This window comes from Parasteatoda tepidariorum, chromosome 7, assembly GCF_982258835.1.
Source record: "Parasteatoda tepidariorum strain Cologne lab strain chromosome 7, Ptep-v5.0, whole genome shotgun sequence".
Lineage (NCBI taxonomy): Eukaryota > Metazoa > Arthropoda > Arachnida > Araneae > Theridiidae > Parasteatoda > Parasteatoda tepidariorum.
This window is the reverse complement of record NC_141761.1, coordinates 109,813,208-109,833,599: the sequence shown is the minus strand read 5'-3', so window position 1 is coordinate 109,833,599 and position 20,392 is coordinate 109,813,208. Positions and strand designations below refer to the sequence as shown.

General features: G+C 27.5%; 1 protein-coding gene across 2 annotated transcripts in view; it reads right to left on the bottom strand.

Moving 5' to 3' along the window:
* LOC107456088 (uncharacterized) overlaps positions 1–20,079 on the bottom strand; it is a 46,716-nt gene extending 26,637 nt beyond the window's left edge. For both annotated transcript variants that reach the window (XR_015435667.1, XM_016073862.4), the window contains exon 1: positions 19,557–20,079. Coding sequence is in view for 1 of the 2 variants with exons in the window: in XM_016073862.4 (XP_015929348.2) it covers positions 19,557–19,601 (45 nt within the window). In the remaining variant the exon portion in view is untranslated. The remainder of the gene's footprint in view (positions 1–19,556) is intronic.
* Between the last annotated feature and the right edge of the window lie 313 nt (positions 20,080–20,392).

Genomic DNA, 20,392 nt, shown 5'->3' with positions numbered 1-20,392 from the left:
GTTTCGGTCAGAGTTTTATCTTGTAAATTCCCTCCCCCCTCCTATCATTCTTTTCTTGCTCATCTCCCCCCTCTTGTAATCGTGTTCCTAAATTGGGGTGATATTATTCAAGGGAAAGGTAACTTGTAATCGGAGGTGAAAATTGTTTAATCGAATTTTCTTTTTATTTCTGGAGGTGTGGCTGCGTTTAGATATCCGAAGCATGTTTCGCCAACCCAAAGTTGGTTTTTGACGCCGTCTCAATTTTCCAATTTTGCGGGGATGAAAATTAAGAAGTTATTACATTGTTATTAGTTACAACATGATAACTGACAGGGAATATTATTTTAAAAAAGTGCTCTCTTTACACCATACGTGATATTTTAATGCGTTTGCTGACGTCATAGCTATCATAGCTGCCAACACGGATAGGAATGATATTACGAAATAATATAAATTTCATGATAATTTTTGCATAATGTACTAAATATTTTACGTAAGGGGGATTTTTATAGCAATCAAAATAGAAAAACTGCAATATTTTCCAGTTATGATTGACATCAAAAACACTTGGAATGTTATGTATGTTTCGAATACTAATAAGGCATTTAATTCATCAAAGATAATTAAAGTTTTTTTTAAAACTCATTTAAAAAGAGAGTTCTGATTAAAAATAAACGGAAAATTTTAGAACAAAAAAAGTTTTGAATTGATTTCTATAAATGGGGTTCGCTTCATTATGTATTAATACTACTACTTATTTAAATATTCTAGCAAACAAACAATAATCTGTGAAAAAAATTTATTTCAATAGGGATTTTTTTAGGAAACTTACTTAATTTTAGTGAATTTTCTAAAATGTACAAAAACTAAGAGAATTTTTATTAAACCAGTAGACCAGGAGAAACTGGTAAAATCCAGTAGTCTACTGGAAAATCCTGTAGAATTGGCAGCTATGCACGATGAACACAATTCACATTGCTGTGACTGTGTGTTTTGTTAATATATGGAGCCACTAGAATAGCAATTTTTATTATTTTAGTGTAATTTGGAGTAGATATTTTTCAACGTTGTTGTGTTCACCTCATGAAATAAATGCCTGTAATTTACAGTGATGCAACAATTTTTTTGTATAAATGGTAGTACTCTATGAAGTAGAAGCCAGCGATTGGATTTTTACTGTTTTGAAGCAAGTATTAATATTGCTGTTTGCGTAACTCGATATTGTTTACCATTAATTGATGAGGGCAAATTCACGAAATAGATATCTGCAACTCGTAGTTGATGGTATTGGATATTTGTATTTTTAAACATTTCTGTTTAGTTTTATACATAATCGGGACTAGCTGGATTTAATACTCTACCTGGAATGTAATTAAGAGCAATCATTTTTTTAAAAATCTGTGCATAAATTATTTATCAATGATTCAATTTGCATAAAGCTTTTCAATTCTTTAACTTAAAAAAATCTAGTATATAGAACTTCATTTTAAGCATAATAGAATGGATCTAGAACACTTTTTTCGTAAGTTTATTCAGGTTGAATTGGCAAAATTGCTCGTTTGTACATAAAACTCATACATTCGAGTTGTGAAAAATTTGTTGCGTTGCTATGTTAGGTTGGAAAAAATAACATTATTCAATTGCATTAATGGTTCAAATACGAATCAATCCTTTTTATTCAATTTTTTTCCCCTTCTCAAATGCTTGGTCTTATTATTCTAGAAAAGTAGCAACCCACCATTCTCCCAATAAGAACTACCTCAATAGTTCTATTATTCCTTCTGTTTTCCTTTCTAAAGCTAAATGTATTTTTTTGGTGCAACTTACATTTTCTTCGAAGGCGAGGGAAAAAAAAAATGTTTTTTTTCCTCTTCATGGGTGGGTGGTAAAACATATCCACAATCCTTTCATTAATTGTTTTTCAGTGTATCCAGCACTACATGTTCCCTCATTAGGGGACTGAAAGGTATCATAAAAAGGCATCAGAATCCTCCAAAATCGAAGGTAGCATTCCTAACACGCTTTCATCAACTAACAAACTACAAAGCAATAGCTCCATCCACTACAAAGCCTAAGTCCATGGTATTGTGATACACAGCGTGACCGAATATAATTAATGAACATAGCCGGTCATTAACAGGGGTCACTTGTTATACAGCCATCCAATCAAAAGCCTTTCACACCACCAACAACCAATCCCGATCAGCCTTTGTCTTGTAAAAGACGATGCAGTTGGAAGACCAAGCAAACAAGCCTTATAAAAAAAATACATACCGGAGATGGTGGCAATAAATAAACCCATTGGTGTCATTTTTTTTTCCAAAATTATAAACAGAAGCGCAGAACACGACTAGGGTATTAATACATTTTTCATTCGTTTTTATCTATTTCATTCAGGATTTCGTTTGGAGTCCTCAACGCGTGTTCGTCGTTCTGCTTGAATGTTCTGGAAGGAACAAAATTGTTCTCGGAGGCTTTTAAACTTCATTATCTAGATTCGAACATTCTAATTTTCTACTTTTGAAAAATGGCACGATGTTATGCGATTCGATTTCTTGTCTTTCAAATTACATCGCATTAGCTTTTATCTTGTGGTTGTTTGAAATGTTTTTTGAAGCAAACCGATTTAAGAAGACGGATTAAAAGAAAACATAGAAGCAGAAAAACTCAACTGATTGTTTCCGAATGTAGCAATATTTCTCCGAAGATCTTTATCTCTGGGCGGCTGTCATCTTTTCAAAACAATAAAATGTCATCCCGATTACGACCTGGATAAGCGATCACTCATTTAAATAGTGATCCACTTATAAAACGATATCTGAAAAAATAACATTCGTTAATCCCTCGTTACGAAAGATTTGTTTTGAAACATTCTTTTTATGCATTAATTGTTTATTCTCTAAAGGCTTATTTATCGAAAATTCTAAGCGATATTGTATATTGTTAGAAATTTCTCAGAAAAAATGTTTAAATAACATTTTATGATTGCTATTTTAATTATTTAATGGTTGTTATTTTCAAACAAAGGTCTAATAACCATAAATAAGATGGTATGTAAACTGTTAACTGCGAGAAAAACAGTCTGTTAACTGCTTTCACCTAATACGGTAAAACAACCAGAATTTTATCGCACCAACTAGACCCACCTACTGAAGCCACTTTGTTTCTTGTAGATTGGTACATATTACAGCCGAATAAGCTAAAGTGTAAATCTCATGACCGACAGATCTGGGGTTCGAGTCCCATCGTTGACATCAAAATATTCCCCCCCATTCATTTCAACACGTGATGAGTTTCAGTGTCCTGCACTCTCTAATTCGTGACGTTGGACTATTAGAATATACTCTCTTCACGCATAGATATCAGCACCATGAAGGTGGTAAACTATCTCCAATGTCCAGTTAAATCTGTTTTTTAACGTTATGAAACCTTGCTAGCTGTAAATGGGTAAAAAAAAAAGCGTACATTTTTGTGTTCATGATTTTTTAACCATACTAGTTGTAAACGGTTTTAGAACCAAAAAGGTAAAAGACGTTCTATACCGTAGTTGGATGGACTGACTGTCAACAGTTATTTTAGCATATTTTATGCATGATATTTGACAAAAATTTATTTGTTCAAGAATTGATTTATGAACAATATTTTCTTGAAACTAGTCGCAATATAAATTCGTTATGTATTTCATTTACATAACGAATGCATACATAACGAATAATTACAAAAATAACAAAGAATTCATAATTAATTTTATTCCTTGTCTATGATAAAAGTTTATTTGATTAATTCATTAAATTGATTAGTTCATTTGGTTCATTTGATTAATATTTATTTAAGGACCAGGTTTTTCTAGTAAAAAAAATCTAGTAAAAAAGATAATAATAAATTATTTAATGCAACAAGCTTGTTGCCTTTGCAATGTTTTATTTGTTGAAGAATTGGAATAAAATTAATATTTTTCGTTAAACTATTTAAAAAATTTATTTACAATGAAATATTCAGTTTGATTTGAAAAATAAGCATTATATTTGATAAGGATTCATTTGCTAAAGTATTTATTTAAACACAATATATATTTAAAACTATTCGCAATATTAGTTTATAACCATAATTTTATGCACTGGGTTTTCTAATGGCTTGCTAATTAAGGATCTCTAAGCAAGGTATTTTAATACCTTACAATACCTTTGAAGAGTCTAATCGTTCAATTTTTGCGGTGGGAATTATTTTTAAAATATTACAAAATAATAAAGGGATTGTGTTAAATATTATAATAATAGAAAAATAATAATAAATAGAAAACTATTAATAAATAGAAAACTATTAAAACTAACCTATAGTGTCATTTTGGAAAACAGTTTTAATGACAAATAATTTTGAATTTTTGAAGTAAACTTTTCCATTGCTAAAAGAGTTGATTTGTTCCAAACGCTTTTCCAAAGAATATATTTAAGCATCTTAAAATCAGTATATCGCTGCATTACATTTATTTTTAACGCCTTTTTTTTAAAAAAAATAATTTTTTTTTAACTTTTCCCTCTTAGACATAAATAAATAAATAAATAAAAAACAGAAACATTAACTTTACATCTTTAGGAAATGTGACAAATGCAGTGCAACCTCCCTTTTCCTGCTTTCTGTGACTTAAAGAACCGAAATTGAAATGAACTAATTTCTAAAATATCAAGAACCCATGTCACGTTGAAAAAGTTTAATAAAATAAACTGTTGCTGGGAGGTGTCACTAGAGATTGGCGTTACGAGCTGTCTCAATCAATCAGTCTTGTAAAGCCAACAAACCTCTTTCATTTCAACTCTAGGAATGGAAAGAAGCAAAAAAGAAGAGGATTTTTCGAATAAAAGAAAGCCTCATTGATAAATCAGCGACGCAAATCGAGTCATAGGGATGAACGTTTTTATCTGACAATGCACATTACATTTCCCTTATGGCGACAGTTACCTTTTTTCTATCCTTCCGTTTCACATTTATTTTAGTAGAATCTCGTTTTAATTTACATATACTAAAAAAAAAAATTTTTAAGTACGTTTTTTATTCATTCTAAAGTAAAATGAAAATTTAACGCATGAGTTAAAAATCTTATTGTCTGTATTTGTGTAAAGCACATAAGTGCATCACTGCCAACAAGAAAGAAAAAAAAATTTAGCAGTGTTTAGAAGTTTAAAAAATTATCCATATTTTATAGAAAGTTTTAGTGCTATACAAAATAGAAGTATTCCAAAAACAGTAAATTATAGGGATTTTTTATAACCAATAAAATAATACAAAAATACATTAATTAACTACAAATTTAAACTCACTATGATGTTTGCAGCTAACTGAATTGAATATAAAACTTTAAATCAGGTTTATTTAAATTGAGTTTTGAATAGTAAATAATACATAGAAAAGGAAAAAGTTGAACAGGAAATGATCTATATTTTATGCAACCTTTTAGAGCTATACAAAATAGAAGCAATATAAAAACAGAAAATTTAAGGAATTTTTTTCCATAAACAATAAAATGAAATACAAAAATCCATTACATTAACTACAGATAAAACTCACTATGATGTTTGCAGTTAAATGAATCAAATATAAAACTTTTACTCAGGTTCATTTAAATTGAGTTATGGATAGTAAGTTTTCAATAGTAAAATATATTAAAATCAATTTTGGACAGTTATTACAATTTTTAAAAAAAATTATGATAACAAGCAGTAAATATTTTTAAATTAATATCAAAAATATTTAATAAATGCTCGAGTTTTAAAAAAGTAAAATTTTAAACTTGAAAAATATCAAAATGCAAACAAATTATGCCCGGATTACTAAGGATTAGGCAGTGGCGAATTAATCCTACATTAATAGCATTTGCATTTTGACGCTTTTAAAATTATATTTCAGCATTTGAAACTTCATGGTTTGCTTTAAGTTTACCAGTATTTAACTTACTTTTCTTTCAACTTTTCATTTTAAAGTAGCAATGAAGGTGAATAAGAATTTTCCATTAAAAGTTTACGGTTTACGCGATACAGAGCCCTCTTTATTATTAATTTCGGACCTTTAATATACGTACTTCTTTAACTTCATTTTTAATTAATGACTTTAAAAATACATTATGGGCTAATCAATTTGCATTTTTGAAAAATGTTTACTTCAAAATTACCCAACCAGAAATATCATAAAGATAAATCATCTTCAATAATGAATCCTCCCAATTTAACATAAGTAATAGTTAAGCGGTTTTTGGAACAACATTTTCCAAAATTCCTGAGCACCATTAGGGGAGTACTAAATGATGCCACGCAAGAGGAGCTTGTATTTTTTCATTCGTCACTAAGTTCTCGAATTCCCATACTTGTAACCCTGGACTCGTGTTATAAATTTAAACGCAAACTATGGTAACAGCCACCCTTGCATTATTAAGCAGCCATCGAACTAGATTTTCTCATTTCATAACTACAAATAGGCATGGTCAAAAGAGGGGGTGGATTTCTAAAATCGATAGTCCAGACTACTTTTTTGAGACTCAGGCCAAAACAGGGACGACTGAAGCGAGACTATCTGGAATCCCTTTACGCAACACTTGTTTCGAATATTATCAAATAAGTGTGGCTTTTTTCTGTGGTTTAATTTCCTATTCTTGGATTCCTTTGGAGACATGCTAGAATGATCAGTGAGTGAAGTTTTGCAATAAATTGAGCATTTGACAGCTTTTAGATGATTTGTCAGAATTTTTGTCTCTTGCGTATACGCGATAATCCGTGTTAAGTTTGAGTTATGGATAAAATCCCCGATTAGAGTTTGATAATAATGTTTGGTTCTTGTGGTAATAAAAATCAACTTTTTCTTTATTTTGAAGTTAACTTCGTTCTATCGATGTTTATCGAGACATTAATACACGATAGTTTTTCAGTATCTTTAAAATGTCTCGAGTTAATGAAGCATGAAGAATTCGAAAATTCTGGAAATAAATCAGCCCACCTTCTAAGAAAAAGATAGAAAATAAAAATGGGTAAAATTTTATAATTTGGATTATACTGTCCACTAGGAATAAAAGGGATTTCTTTGGTCAGTATAATCATTTTCAATAAAAGTATCGTATGACATTATTAAAAATGCATTCAGTATTTGATTATTTTTTAAAATGAAAATGTCGTTTTCAATAAAAACATCGTATGACGGAACCGCTAAAAATGCAATCAGTATTTAATTATTTCTTGAAATAAAATTGAAAATGTCGTTTTCAGTAAAAACATCGTTTGCTAGTATTAAAAATGCAATCGATATTTAATTATTTCTTGAAATAAAAATGAAAACATCGTTTTCCATAAAAACATCGTATGGCAGAACCACTAAAAATGCAATCAGTATTTATTTATTTCTTGAAATAAAAATATCGTTTTCAATAAAAACATCTTATGATAGCATTAAAAAATTTTTGATTTTTTGTCAGTATTTGATTTTTTCTTGAAATAGAAATGAAAATATCGTTCTCAATATAAAAACATTCTATGGCAGAACCACTCAAAATTCAATCAGTATTTAATCCTTTCTTCAAATTAAAATGAAAATATCGTTTTGAACAAAAACACCGCATGACAGAACTACTAAAAAAAATGCAATTACTACATAAATATTTTTGATGTAAAAAGAAAATAGCACGCATCGTATCATTTCAGCACTAATATTAAACTTGCTATCACTATTTAAACATTTATTAAAGTAAAAATGACATTATCTCGTTTGTAATCAAAACAATTATTGATGGAATGACTTAAAATGTAAAAATTATTAAGTTTTAAATAAGAAAAAAAAAAGGATCATATTTGACACAACTACGGAAAATGCCATTACTATTTAAACATTTTTTGAGGTAAAATTCAGATAAGTATAAACTACAAAATCGTTGAAAATTGTTAGAAAAAAAAAAAGAACAAAATTGTTGACATGCTTTGAGAAACTCTTATTGCCGCCATTGTTTGCAGGCTCATTACATATGAAAGTAATATTATATTTTTGTCTTATGCATCATCTTTATATTAATAATAATGTAATAAATGATTTTAAGGTATGGAAATTTAAGAATTTTCAAACATCAAAAGCTTGTATCTTACAAAATAAATGAGATTTTCTTGATAGCAAATAAATAATAATAACACTCTTAAAACTAATTCGATTGTTGGCAAAAAAATCACCGAAAAGATAAGAGATGAAAATTTTTTTTTCTTTTCAAACTAACATTTCATCGCCCTCATCGGCTCTTATTTCAGTTGCGCGAGCATAAAAAGCGGGATTATCGGGTTGTTTTTTATCGCTTCCTTTTCCAAACATAACAAACAAGAGAAGGGGTTTAAATTCTGCGGTGAGAAGCAAATTGCGTGTTTATATTTTAAATGCGAGTAATTCTCGGCGCACATCTTTCAATCAAAGAGATAAATATTTGCGCACTTATTTTTCGACACCTTCTGGAAGTTTTTTTTTTTTCTTTCTACCTTTTTGATCGTTTCCTGATTTTAAATTCTCTTCCTTACAACTTAATTAGCAATAATTAATGGTTGCTACGAAAGCGATATATTGCTTTTAAATTCTATATAAATGTTCTTTTAACTAATTGGTTTCAAACTACTACAGCTTCAAATCGGTTTAATAGCTTATGAAAAAAAAATTTATTTTTCAGGAATTTCTCTATCTATTGGCAATACTATAGTTACTAACCATTTTGTTAGGTTGTTCTTAGGTAATAATGAAGCAGTGTTTAGACCATTAAAAGTAATTTAATAAGTTTTAAACTGCTTCTATTTTACATCGATTATATGAGTCATGAGAATTACAAAGTATAGAAATGCATTACAGAGTAATAATAAAAGAGTGGCTTATCATTTTATTGCCCCAAGAGGGAGACGAAATAGTTTTGTTTATTTAATTACAGCAACTTTAAAGGATAGTTCTCTTTAAATTTATCGATTTCCATCCTGTGTAGTTAAAAAAATTATAAAAGTGTCACCCTGAAGATGGTAAAATGACTATAGGAGAGCATCCCTAAAATTATTGATTTAAGAAAAATAATAATTCTAAAATATATTTAGAAATATTTAATAATATTTTTATTTTATTTACAGTACTTTAAAATTTTTTCTAAAATACATCAAAACAAAATTATAATCTTGAATAAAATACAAAATAATTCAGAACATCCTCGTTCTACGAAATGTAATTTACAACTTCCGCCATTAATAAGCCATCATTTCATTAAGAAGTTATAAACAAAAATTGCTAATTCTAATATTAAAAGGTCTAGAATGATCTATAATGACATTAAAAATCACTCATTTCCATGTAATAGCGCGCAATTATAAATCGATTAGGTATTAAGGCCAATTAAAAAACAGCTGTAAGTCTTATTATTCTAATAGAATTAATTATTAACGAACGAACGAGTTTGGGGTGGTTGCTTAAGTCCATTATATTTTAAGTAGTTCGTTGTTTGTAATTAAGTCTAATTTATTCACCGAGAGGTTCACCATTTCATATATAAAAAAAAATAATAACTTAAACCAGTACTTTTTTATATCTTAGCCATGAATGTTAATTTCATAATGATGTCGGCAAAAGTATATGCAAAACTGGATGAAAGCGAAGGGCGACAGTTACTTTTTGGATTGCATTTATTTCGATAAAAACAGTTAACTCTCATACTTAACATAGAGCACTAAAAGAGAAATTACTCCACTATAAACTAACTCTATTTCTGTAAAGTACAAATATTTAAATTCTATGGAAATGAAATTTAAAAAAAATAGTGGGAATCGCTTAACTACGCTGTTATCGTGTCTGTTGTTGCCACCATTTTTGATGTTGAGATAAACTGAATACATTTTTGAGTCGAAAACTGTAATTATGGGGCAAAAATTACATAAAATTGAAAAAAATAACAATTGTTTGTAAGAATTAGCGGGAATATATTTCTAAAAATATGCTTGTTTTTCAAACGAAATGTTTTTGCATTGAAGCCATGAAATCGACTCTAATGCGCATGAAATATGTTGTCAATAAACAAACAAACAAAAAATTAACAATTAAGAAAAACTACAGCAGTGAAAAAGACATTTTAGTTTACTTCCATTATAAGCACCAAAAATGGTGGCCAAAATACTGAATACATCAAAATTTGTACAGTATAGTTTAAATTGTTAAAACAGTATTAATTTAATTTTAAATTCATGGCAGCCAATCATGGATAGGAAAAGATACAGTAGATTTTATGAAAAAATATAAGCTTCATTATAATTGTTGCATAATGTACCAAATATTTTACACATAGGGAATTTTTAGTCATCAAAATAAAAAAACTGTAATATTTTCCAATTATGACTGACATAGAGCATTCTTGGAATGTTATGTCTTATCTTTACTCATAATTTGGAGTATCAATAGGCATTTAATTCATAAAAGATAGTTAAAAGATATTTGTAACTAATTAATTTTTTAAATTAATTTAATCTGAATAAAAATAAACAGAACACTTTAGAACAAAAAACGTTTTGTACTTATTTCTATAAATGAAGTTTACTTCATTATGTATTGCAATACTTATTTAAATATTCTAGCAAGTCAGCAATAATCTGTACAAAATACTATTTCAATAGTGATTTTTCTAGGAAACTTACTCAATTTTAGGGAAGTTTATAAAATGTACAAAAACCAGGAGAAATTTAATCAAACCAGTAGATTTGCAAACTCCAGTTGTCTTACCAGTACAGTTGGGAAAATCCAGTACAGTTGGCAGCTATGTAAATTAAATTTACAAATGTAGTTTTTTCATATCAAATGTATGGTATAAGGCATGAAAGTTGACACTGCGCATAGTGTACGCTATCAAATCCATAGTGCAAAATATTTACATTAAATTTATTATTATTGCAAGAGTTTAATATAAAATTTATTATAAGCTTATTGTATGGGTGCAATTATAATTCCTACCATATGGTTAGAAACATTGCAATTACATTTCTTATTCTTTGACAATCTGACAAAAAAGAAGAAGAAAAGAATAATACATAGTGATTGGAAAGAAATATTTCGGAGATGTAATCTTGAAATATAAAAATGAATCATTTCTGAGACTTCATGAAACGTTTCTGTAACTTCGCTCAACAAATTATACAAAAATTACATTACTGAAAAAGTTCCAATATTTAATTTTGTATGAACATACAAATCGCTCCATCTTGAGAATACTTAAACCGAAGTGGAATTATTGTTACTGTAGAACAGTGGTTCCCAAATGGGGTTCCGTAGCAGAGTTGAAGGGGTTCCGTGAGTTAGCACTTTTTAAAACCAGATGATTTTTTAAACCTCTGATTATATTTAAATCCAACCTAAAATTCAATATTTAATGACATTTTTTTAAAAAATATATATATTTCTAGTAACATTATAATGAACAAATTATGAAAAAAATAATCATTAATAAAATATTGCGTTAGTATTTCCTATTACAGTTTTCAAGTCAAAATAAAATAATTAAACTCTTTAATAAAAAAATATATTTCCTTAATCAACATTTTCAACGTTTATAACAGTTCCTTTAAGTTTTCATCTGAAAGTAATCTATTATTATTTAGTTTTATTTAGGCTTATTTAGTTTATTTTCAGCCTACGTATATGCACCAAAAATAAATTCATAACTAGACTAGATTAACACAAGGACTGCAAATTTAGCAGTAGTACATAAAGCCTAATTTAAAATTATTCATAATAAAACGATGAAAAATCTTTCCTCTAATAGCTAATACTGTTTAATTATAATGTTTAATAATGTCTAATAACCTTTTATAATGTTTAATATTTTACAAATAGTCTTTAGTAGGTTATAAAGTTTACAATTGCCATAATAAACATTATTTATAAAGTCAGGGTTCCACTGAAAAAAGGTCGTTTATTTAGAGTTCCTTAGCCGAAAAAATTTTAAAACAGCTTGTGTAGAATAACACATTTTCTTGGTGGAAATATAATTGTCTGCAAACAATTTCAAACTTTAGGGCAATTATAAAGTTAGCATAATCGAATTTGAATACGATAATCATATCAAATAATAAATGATATCGAAAAGCATTTTTAAATTGCAGGATGTTCATTGTTTTTTAGTTATTTCAGGAAATATTAAATACTTAACATACTCACAGGATAGTGCTAAAGAATTGATAACGCTGATTCTTTCAATGTGTAATGATTACTTAAAAGGTATTCCTTTATGTTACGTTCCATGTTATGAATTAACAGTGTGTAAAATTTAGCATTTCTTTAAAAAATGTTTTAAAATAAACTTTAAAAGTCAAAAAACCTTATAAAATGGTCAAAATATTGGTGTAACATAAGTGATAATGATAAATTAGTATAACATAAATGAAAAATAAAATAGCGAATATATTGGCCATACAAAGAATTTTTATTTAACTAAATGTTATTTCAAGGCTTCAAAATTTTAATATTTCACATTTTTTTAAAACATACACAGTTAAAAATAATTCTTTATTTGTTAAAATAAAGAATGTAAATCATAAAATCACCTATTGCCCTTCGATAGAGTTATTCTTTTTAAAATGTTTTTGTTTTCAAACCTAACTTAGTTCAGATGAAAAAACTGATAATAAATTTATGTTTAGACCAATATCTTTATATGTAGAACAAATCAATGTCTCTATTTATAATAAAGTGCTTGTTTATAATCCGTTTTCAATTTTTAGGATCCGAGAACGAACTCATTTTTTAAATATAAATATGTCTCATTTCTTAGTGTATAGATGGCGCGACATGTATTAACCTATAATAAATGTACTTGAATATACTAACTATAGTGAATAGACATCAAAACCTCTACAGTTAACCATACCAAGCAATCAGGTAATCAACATTGCAAGAATTTAATTAAACAAAAAGTTGTTTTTATTTTTTTTCACAATCCCGTTAAAATATTGAAAATTTTGCAGAACTCAATTGTAATTTTAGTTACCCAACTGCAATTTTCTTACATTCATTTCAAAATAAGCAAATTATTGAATAAATATTAACCTGACTTGTAACGAAATATTTGGCACTTAAGACATTATTCCACTTTAGTTAAATTCATGCAAACTTCACTATAATTTCACTAAAAAATATATGTATTCATTTTATTCATAATTACAGATGTAAACACTTAGAAAAATATTATACTAAATATTATAGACATTTCACAAAAATGTCACTGCAACATTCTACCTTGAAACTGTGAATTTTTAGTATATAACAGACACTAACTAATAAATCTACTATAAAAATGTTAAGATTAACGACAGTTTTTATTTTGAATTCTCAAACGAGAAAAGAGAAAAAAACACAGGACTAGTCATTTCGTATAAAACGGACTGATAAAATCATAAGCAAAAGAATAAAATGGCAGTTAATAAGTAATAATAAAAAAAAATTCTTCTAAATTGGCATATCTCCAGAAATATTTAATATATATATATATATATATATATATATATATATATATATATATATATATATATATATATATATATATATATATATATATATATTGTATCATATAAACTCCTTAGCTTTAAAAGAAGGATGGGTCTGCTTGTTTAAAGATGCATAGTTTTTTCTGAAATAACTTCGTTTTCTAATTTAACTTTTAACTCTAAAATAAATCATTGATAGCAACGCACTCTGACTGCAACTGACTCTGACCGCACTCTACTATATATATATATATATATATATATATATATATATATATATATATATATATATATATATATATATATATATATATATAAAGTATTTCAATCAGCCTAATACGTTAGCTTTAGCAGACGGCTCTTCTAATTAACAACAAATTATTTATAGTACAACAAAGAAATTCCCCAAAGGCTATTTTTCTTGTATGAACTCTCGTACATTTGTTTTACCGAGTAGAAAATTTTACTAAACTATAATACCAAAGCAGTTATCCTCAAAAAACTTTTTTTCTCTGTTTAAAAAAGTAAAGAAAATTTAAACTCAGGAAAAGTAAAATACAAATTTGATAGTAAAGGAAAATTTTAAAATAGTACTATTCTGTTATTTAAATACGATTTATGAAAAAAATTGCCTACATTTGGCTTTTTTTTTTTTTTTTTTTTTTAATATTTCAGTATTTCTGGAGTTAACAAGATCGATATTCTTCAAAAATTTTATTTCTACATCTTTATAGCCTTGATCATAATTTATCTAAATTATTTTTAAGAAAAAAGCTATTTACATCAAAATGCTGAATTCTACTTATGCTGAGAAAGTTAAAACAATTTTGTTAAACAAAATTATAACGTATGTGCGATTACTTAAACTGCTATATCTTTTTTTCTTGTTATTGTCTTGTTGCGTTTCAAGATAGATTTAATATATACATAAGATTAAGATATATTTTTGAGATAATCTAAAGTTTATTTTTATTTATTAATTTTTTTAATTTCTTAACATCCCTCAAAGATAAATACTTGTTATGGTAATAATTCTATTTACAAAATTACTTATCTCTTATTTCAATGAATCTAACTTTCATATATCAAGCTTATTCTATTATGTTATTAATGTTCCATTTTAATTTTGATTGAAATTTTGATTTTCTTGATTAATTATATCATAATCTCATGTTATTATATGAGGTAATATACGGATATTGGATGGTATGTAGGTACAATGATTGTTAAATGAATAGTGATAATTTCATAATTTTGTCCATTATAAATCACTAAGTTTTATTAAGTTGTGTTAAGTATGTAATAAATCAAACTCTAATTCTATTGGCAGACTCTCAGAAAAATTTACTGCTCGGATTCACTGTTAATAAGGATTAAACTTACAACTCAGATTAAGGTTTTTACAATTAGTCACTGTAATTTGTATACAAATGACGACGCATAAAACATACAAAGCGAAAAAAAGCAAATTTATCGTTTTTTGTATTTTTTAATCTGATTTTAACACATTAATTGTTAAATTAATGCAATGGAAGAAAGCAGTTCAGCTTACAATATTTTAAAGGCAGATGCCTTCTAATGTGAAGAATAAAAATTATAATAATGTAGGGAAAGAAAGTGCTGTAAGCTTTAATTTACAATCTTTTTTCGAAGTAAAATACATTAATTTCTAAAGCTTCGTAACGATATTCAATACAGTAGTACAATAGCTTGAAGAACAGTTATCTATGGTAAAATATACTTGTTCAAATAATATACTCAGATTTGAATAGTTTTGAAATCATAAAGTACAAACTATTCTAGAACAATAATAATTTGTCACCCAGAAATTGTTTCATTGTACCTTTTTATTCCGAAACAAAGGATTTAAATTGAAAATAAAAAAATTTTTATTAATAGATTAATAAAAAAGCCAATTTTTTATTAATAAAAAACATCCTTTTGTTATTTTATAACTTATTTTTTTTAAACTACTTTAAAATTTCAAGACAAAGTCTTTTTTTCGGTTGTATCAGTATGAAATCTAATTTTAATATATCCATATAAAAATCTGACCCCCGCTTAATAAACATTTCTTTAACCTAACTCCACGCATTAACAAACTTTTATTTTTCTCCAATTAAATTGAAAAAAAAAAATTCCTTTTTAACGACCGAATAATAATAAATCTGAATTAACGAATTATTTCATTTAATATTTTTTATTTATCACTCTTAAACTATTTTCCCTATTTCGAAACACTGCAAAGTATTATTATTATTATTATTATATTTTTTTTTCGGTTGCCCCAATTTGAAAAGTATTTTTTGCTTTTAACTATAAGAAATGGACCATAATTTAATGAACCTTTGTATAAAAATTTTTGAGATTTAACAAATTTCTCTTTTTCCCACCGATTGTTACAAAGACAGAAATTTCCATTTTACGAACAATAAACCCCTAATTAACGAATTATTTTAACTCTTTTTTTTTCTTTCTCTTTTTACCAATTCACACGCTTTTTGGTTGTCCCTATTTGAAACGTATGGATTTATCCTTATGAAAAGTGAACTCCGATTTAAACTATTTTATCAATTTCGAAACACTGCAAAGTATTTTTTTCGGTTGTTCCAATTTAAAAAGTAGTTTTGACATGTCCCATTAAAAAGTGGATCCCGATTTAATGAATTTTTATTTAACAATTTTCGTGATTTAACTAATTCCCTCCCCCTCCCCCATTAAAATAAAGACAAAAACTTCTATTTTACGAACAATAAACCCCTAGTTAACGAATGATTTCAATTTTTCTTTTGCCTCTATTAACGAAGTTTAATTTTTTATTTTTATTTTTAATCAATATCCCGCTGTCCTTCAATTTCTACAAAAATTTAAACTGTACTTTGACAACAGGTTTAAAGTGACAGATTTAAAAATAGCATGATAAAGGTATTTGTATAATGAAATCAACTTTGGCAATTTCATGTCCAATTATAACAACTTAAACTGCTGTAAATAGTTCTCTTTATCGATTTCGTGCACATGTTATTACCAAAGCGTCATAAAAATCCGCAAGAAATCGATTCCCACCATCACTGTGGGTGGCCTGAGTGCTTTAAGGAAAGTGTCTCCACAATAAATCAGCGTGGCCAATCGGCACAAAAGCCATGTTTTATTGTCGGTGTTTTCAATATCGTCCACAAACCACAGTGGTCAGTTATTTTAAAGGCCATAAAAACTATGGAAGATTCCACGGTGTCTACGTTCTAATCTTTTGTCGATTTGTTGCACATTCGAACGATGAAAAGATTGCGGGTAAAATGCTTCGTTTTGAGTGGTTTCTGGGAAGTGTTGTTGCAGTGGATTGTAAATCAATTTCATGGGAGGTTGCAAGGTTTAAATGACGGACAAATGGTTTGTGATAAATTACAATTTTACGACAGTATGCTCGATTATACATGCTTAAAAATCGTAAAATCGTGTGAAAGTTTAGGTCATTAAAATCTGCTCTTGCTACTAACATGTTTACAACATTCACACATGTTTGGGCTTTATATTTTGAGTATGTAATATTACATTGTATATTTTATCTGTGTATATCTTACCCGTATTATTATATTTGAGTCTGTAATGAAGAAAAGCTTTCAAAATAACAATAATAATCATAAAAATCGGTAAAAATTACAAACAGAAATGAAAAAAAAAAATTAATTTTTATTTCCATAGCTGATCACATTGGAGGCAAGACAGCTTTTACCAATGAGTATTCTTTGCAAGTTATTAAAATTTTTTGTTAACTACCTAAATTAAGCCAATATTCTCAAGTTGATTTTAAAGATTATATTTTAAAAAAAATCATAAAATCGTAATTTTTCTAATTGATTATAACAAAATCTCATAAAAATGAAAGAAAAAGAAAACATTTTGAACAATGTCAATGTTAATATCCTAAAAAACTTTTCAATTTATTGTTACAAGCATTTTAATTAGTAAGTTAATCATGCTTCAGTCATTCAACTATTAAATAATTCCTTTTTCTTAATGCTTCAAACTAAATTAATTGAGCGCTTTGAGAAATTGCTCAATTAATCTTTGAATTCTCATTTCTGGGAAATATGTATTATACAATAAATGCATCCCTTTGAATTTTAGTTCATTGTTTACATCTAAAAAAAAAGCTATATAAATAAACTTCTGAATAATGCAATTGGGGGGAAAAAATGCATAGCTTTTACTCTATTATTTATACTTAATTGCATTTCAAAAGCTTCACCTTGTATTTTATGTCAAGAAATATTCATCAAATAATCAAAATATATATTTTACTCCTACTTACTAGCATTACTATAGTAAAATTTTAAACTTTGAAAATAAACAAAGAACAATATCATGAGTTACAGTTAATAACATTTAGTGTCACTCCAGTACTTCATATATTAATGGTATCTAAACAAGTATATATTAATATATATATTACGTATTAATGATATCCGATATGTTGTTATATTAATTGTGTCTAACGGTGTATCAAACAAAGGAATTTATTATCAATTAATTTATGGTATTTTACATTAATTAATAGTACTTAAATTTAAATAAAGCTATCGGTAACACTGTAAGAATAAATTATAGACCTTACAGCCAAATATTTGATTAATGAGAGGATAAGCTACTAGAAAAATAAACGATTTGTATAAAATGATTCAATTGATTACAATAATGTAAGAAAAAAAAGCTATTATTTTTTCGAAATATCGAGATCGACTTCATTTCTTTTAAGGCAGAAAAGTTCTACAAATTATATCTTCAAATTTGTTTTTATCAAAATGCATGAATTTACAGTTTACATTTACTGTTGCATGAATTCATTTTAGAATGAGTTGTGCAAAAACATTTAACAAGCTTAGTTACGAAAAGATTTTTCCTTTAAAACTTTATATTTTATAGTTAAACAACCATCGATGTGAGCAATAAAATAAAAATGGAATGTCATTTTAGATTGATTAATACTAAATAGATTTTTTTAACCATCGAAAAGAAGTTTGATGATGTCACATAAACAGATTTTTTTCGTTACAATTCTATGTCACCCACACGCGAGCAATATCGACGTTTATGTGACATTATTTGTGCTTTTTTCAAATTGTTTTAACTTCATGTATAATCAACACAAAGTCAATTTTTCTTTATACAAATAAATAAAGAGTATAGTTTTATTTGGCATTCTATGGAACGTAAGATAATAAAATTTAGAATGTATAAAAGCATCAGGAAGGCACACACAAAAAAAAAGAAAGAAAGATAAATACATATTGGAATAATTTGGTAAATTGGTATGTTTTATACTCGTATTATAGGTTTTTATTAACAGCGAAATTAGAGTGCTAGAAGTCGTTTATTAAGTTCTACAATTAAAGTTATTAATTAAAAACTTGTCTGCCAAACATAGCTTATTTGTTAATGTTATAAGCCATCCTTTAAAAAAAATAATAATAAACAAGGAACTTGTCAAAAAAAAAAAAAAACAATTGCAAAAACTTTAAAATTACCGCTAAAGAGCAAGAAGCTGTTAAAAGACAATTACTATGATTAATTAAACATATTTAATTATTAGTTTTATATAATCATTAGTTATCTATACATATTCAATTTTAAGCAGTAGAAAAGTTGCTAGATTAAAATAACTGGGCTATAAACAAGGCTCCCGCGTATCTTAGAAAAATGTAGGTGTAGTAACAAATAGGAGAGAAACATCTTTCATGATTTAATACATTCGTGACCACCCGTAAATGTTATTTTGTTAAGAAAATATATCTGTAAGAAAAATATTTCCTACTAGATCTCTTAAACGCTGATGCAGTACCTTAAAGAAAATTAAATTTCTCCTATCATTAAGGTTAATTAACATTAACTTATCCTACCAGACCAAACATTAAAGTAGAATCTTTAAAAAAATAAAATTCTTGGTGGTATTGGCGTGAGTTTACTAACAGTTTCAAACTTTTTAAATATCCTAAATATCCATGGCAACACTATACATTGTTGCATGGAAATTCTTTTAAATATTATAATGAAATTTGATAGACTTACTTGAGGAGATGCAGTATAGGCGAAACCACATGGAGAGCAGGACATACTATGATGCCACTTTCGATTGTTAAATCTTCTCTAGAACACTTATTTTGTGCTCTAGATTCTTCCAGTTCGAACACTAGCACAAATTAAGAGTCAAATCAAACACCACTCCGCAATACAAATCAATTAACAAATTTAATTCTCTATCGCCAAGCCATCGTGTTCGGAGAACATAAAATAATTCTTTTTATTTTTTGTCTGAAGATGCGCCAATAATTTCCAAGAAAACGATAACCACAATGTAAACAGAGAATCCGATGACGAGAGAGCGAGAAAAATCGTCTGCAAGAGAGTAGCAGTTTACGCCGTCGGAATTATCGTACTGGTTGCCGAATAACGAACGATCTTGATTGTCGACCAGCCCCGAGCGCTTGTATCTTGTAGAGTTGTTAACATGCGTGATAGCACAGAGGACCAGTGCTAGAGGGAGGGAAAAAAAATTGTAAAATAAAAAAAAAGGAGCAGGTTTTGTGAATGAGGCGGTCCTTTCTAACGCGCAATGTCACATTGGATTGACTCCGCCTTTTGGCGACGCTTTGATTGACACGCAGTGGTAGCTCCGCCCCTTTTGTTCTTGCGACATTGCGACAACGATTTTTTGGGTGGTAAAACCTCTTCGTTAGAAATTAACCTTGTTACAACATTCTGTTTAAAAAATAATCAAATAAATCCTAAAATTAACTTTTTTTTTTATTTGTTACTGTGCCGCATCTCTATTCACCGAGCTTAGATAGATAAATTATAACAAATTATTGATTCTATTGAAGAAATAAACATAATTCGCTGTTAAT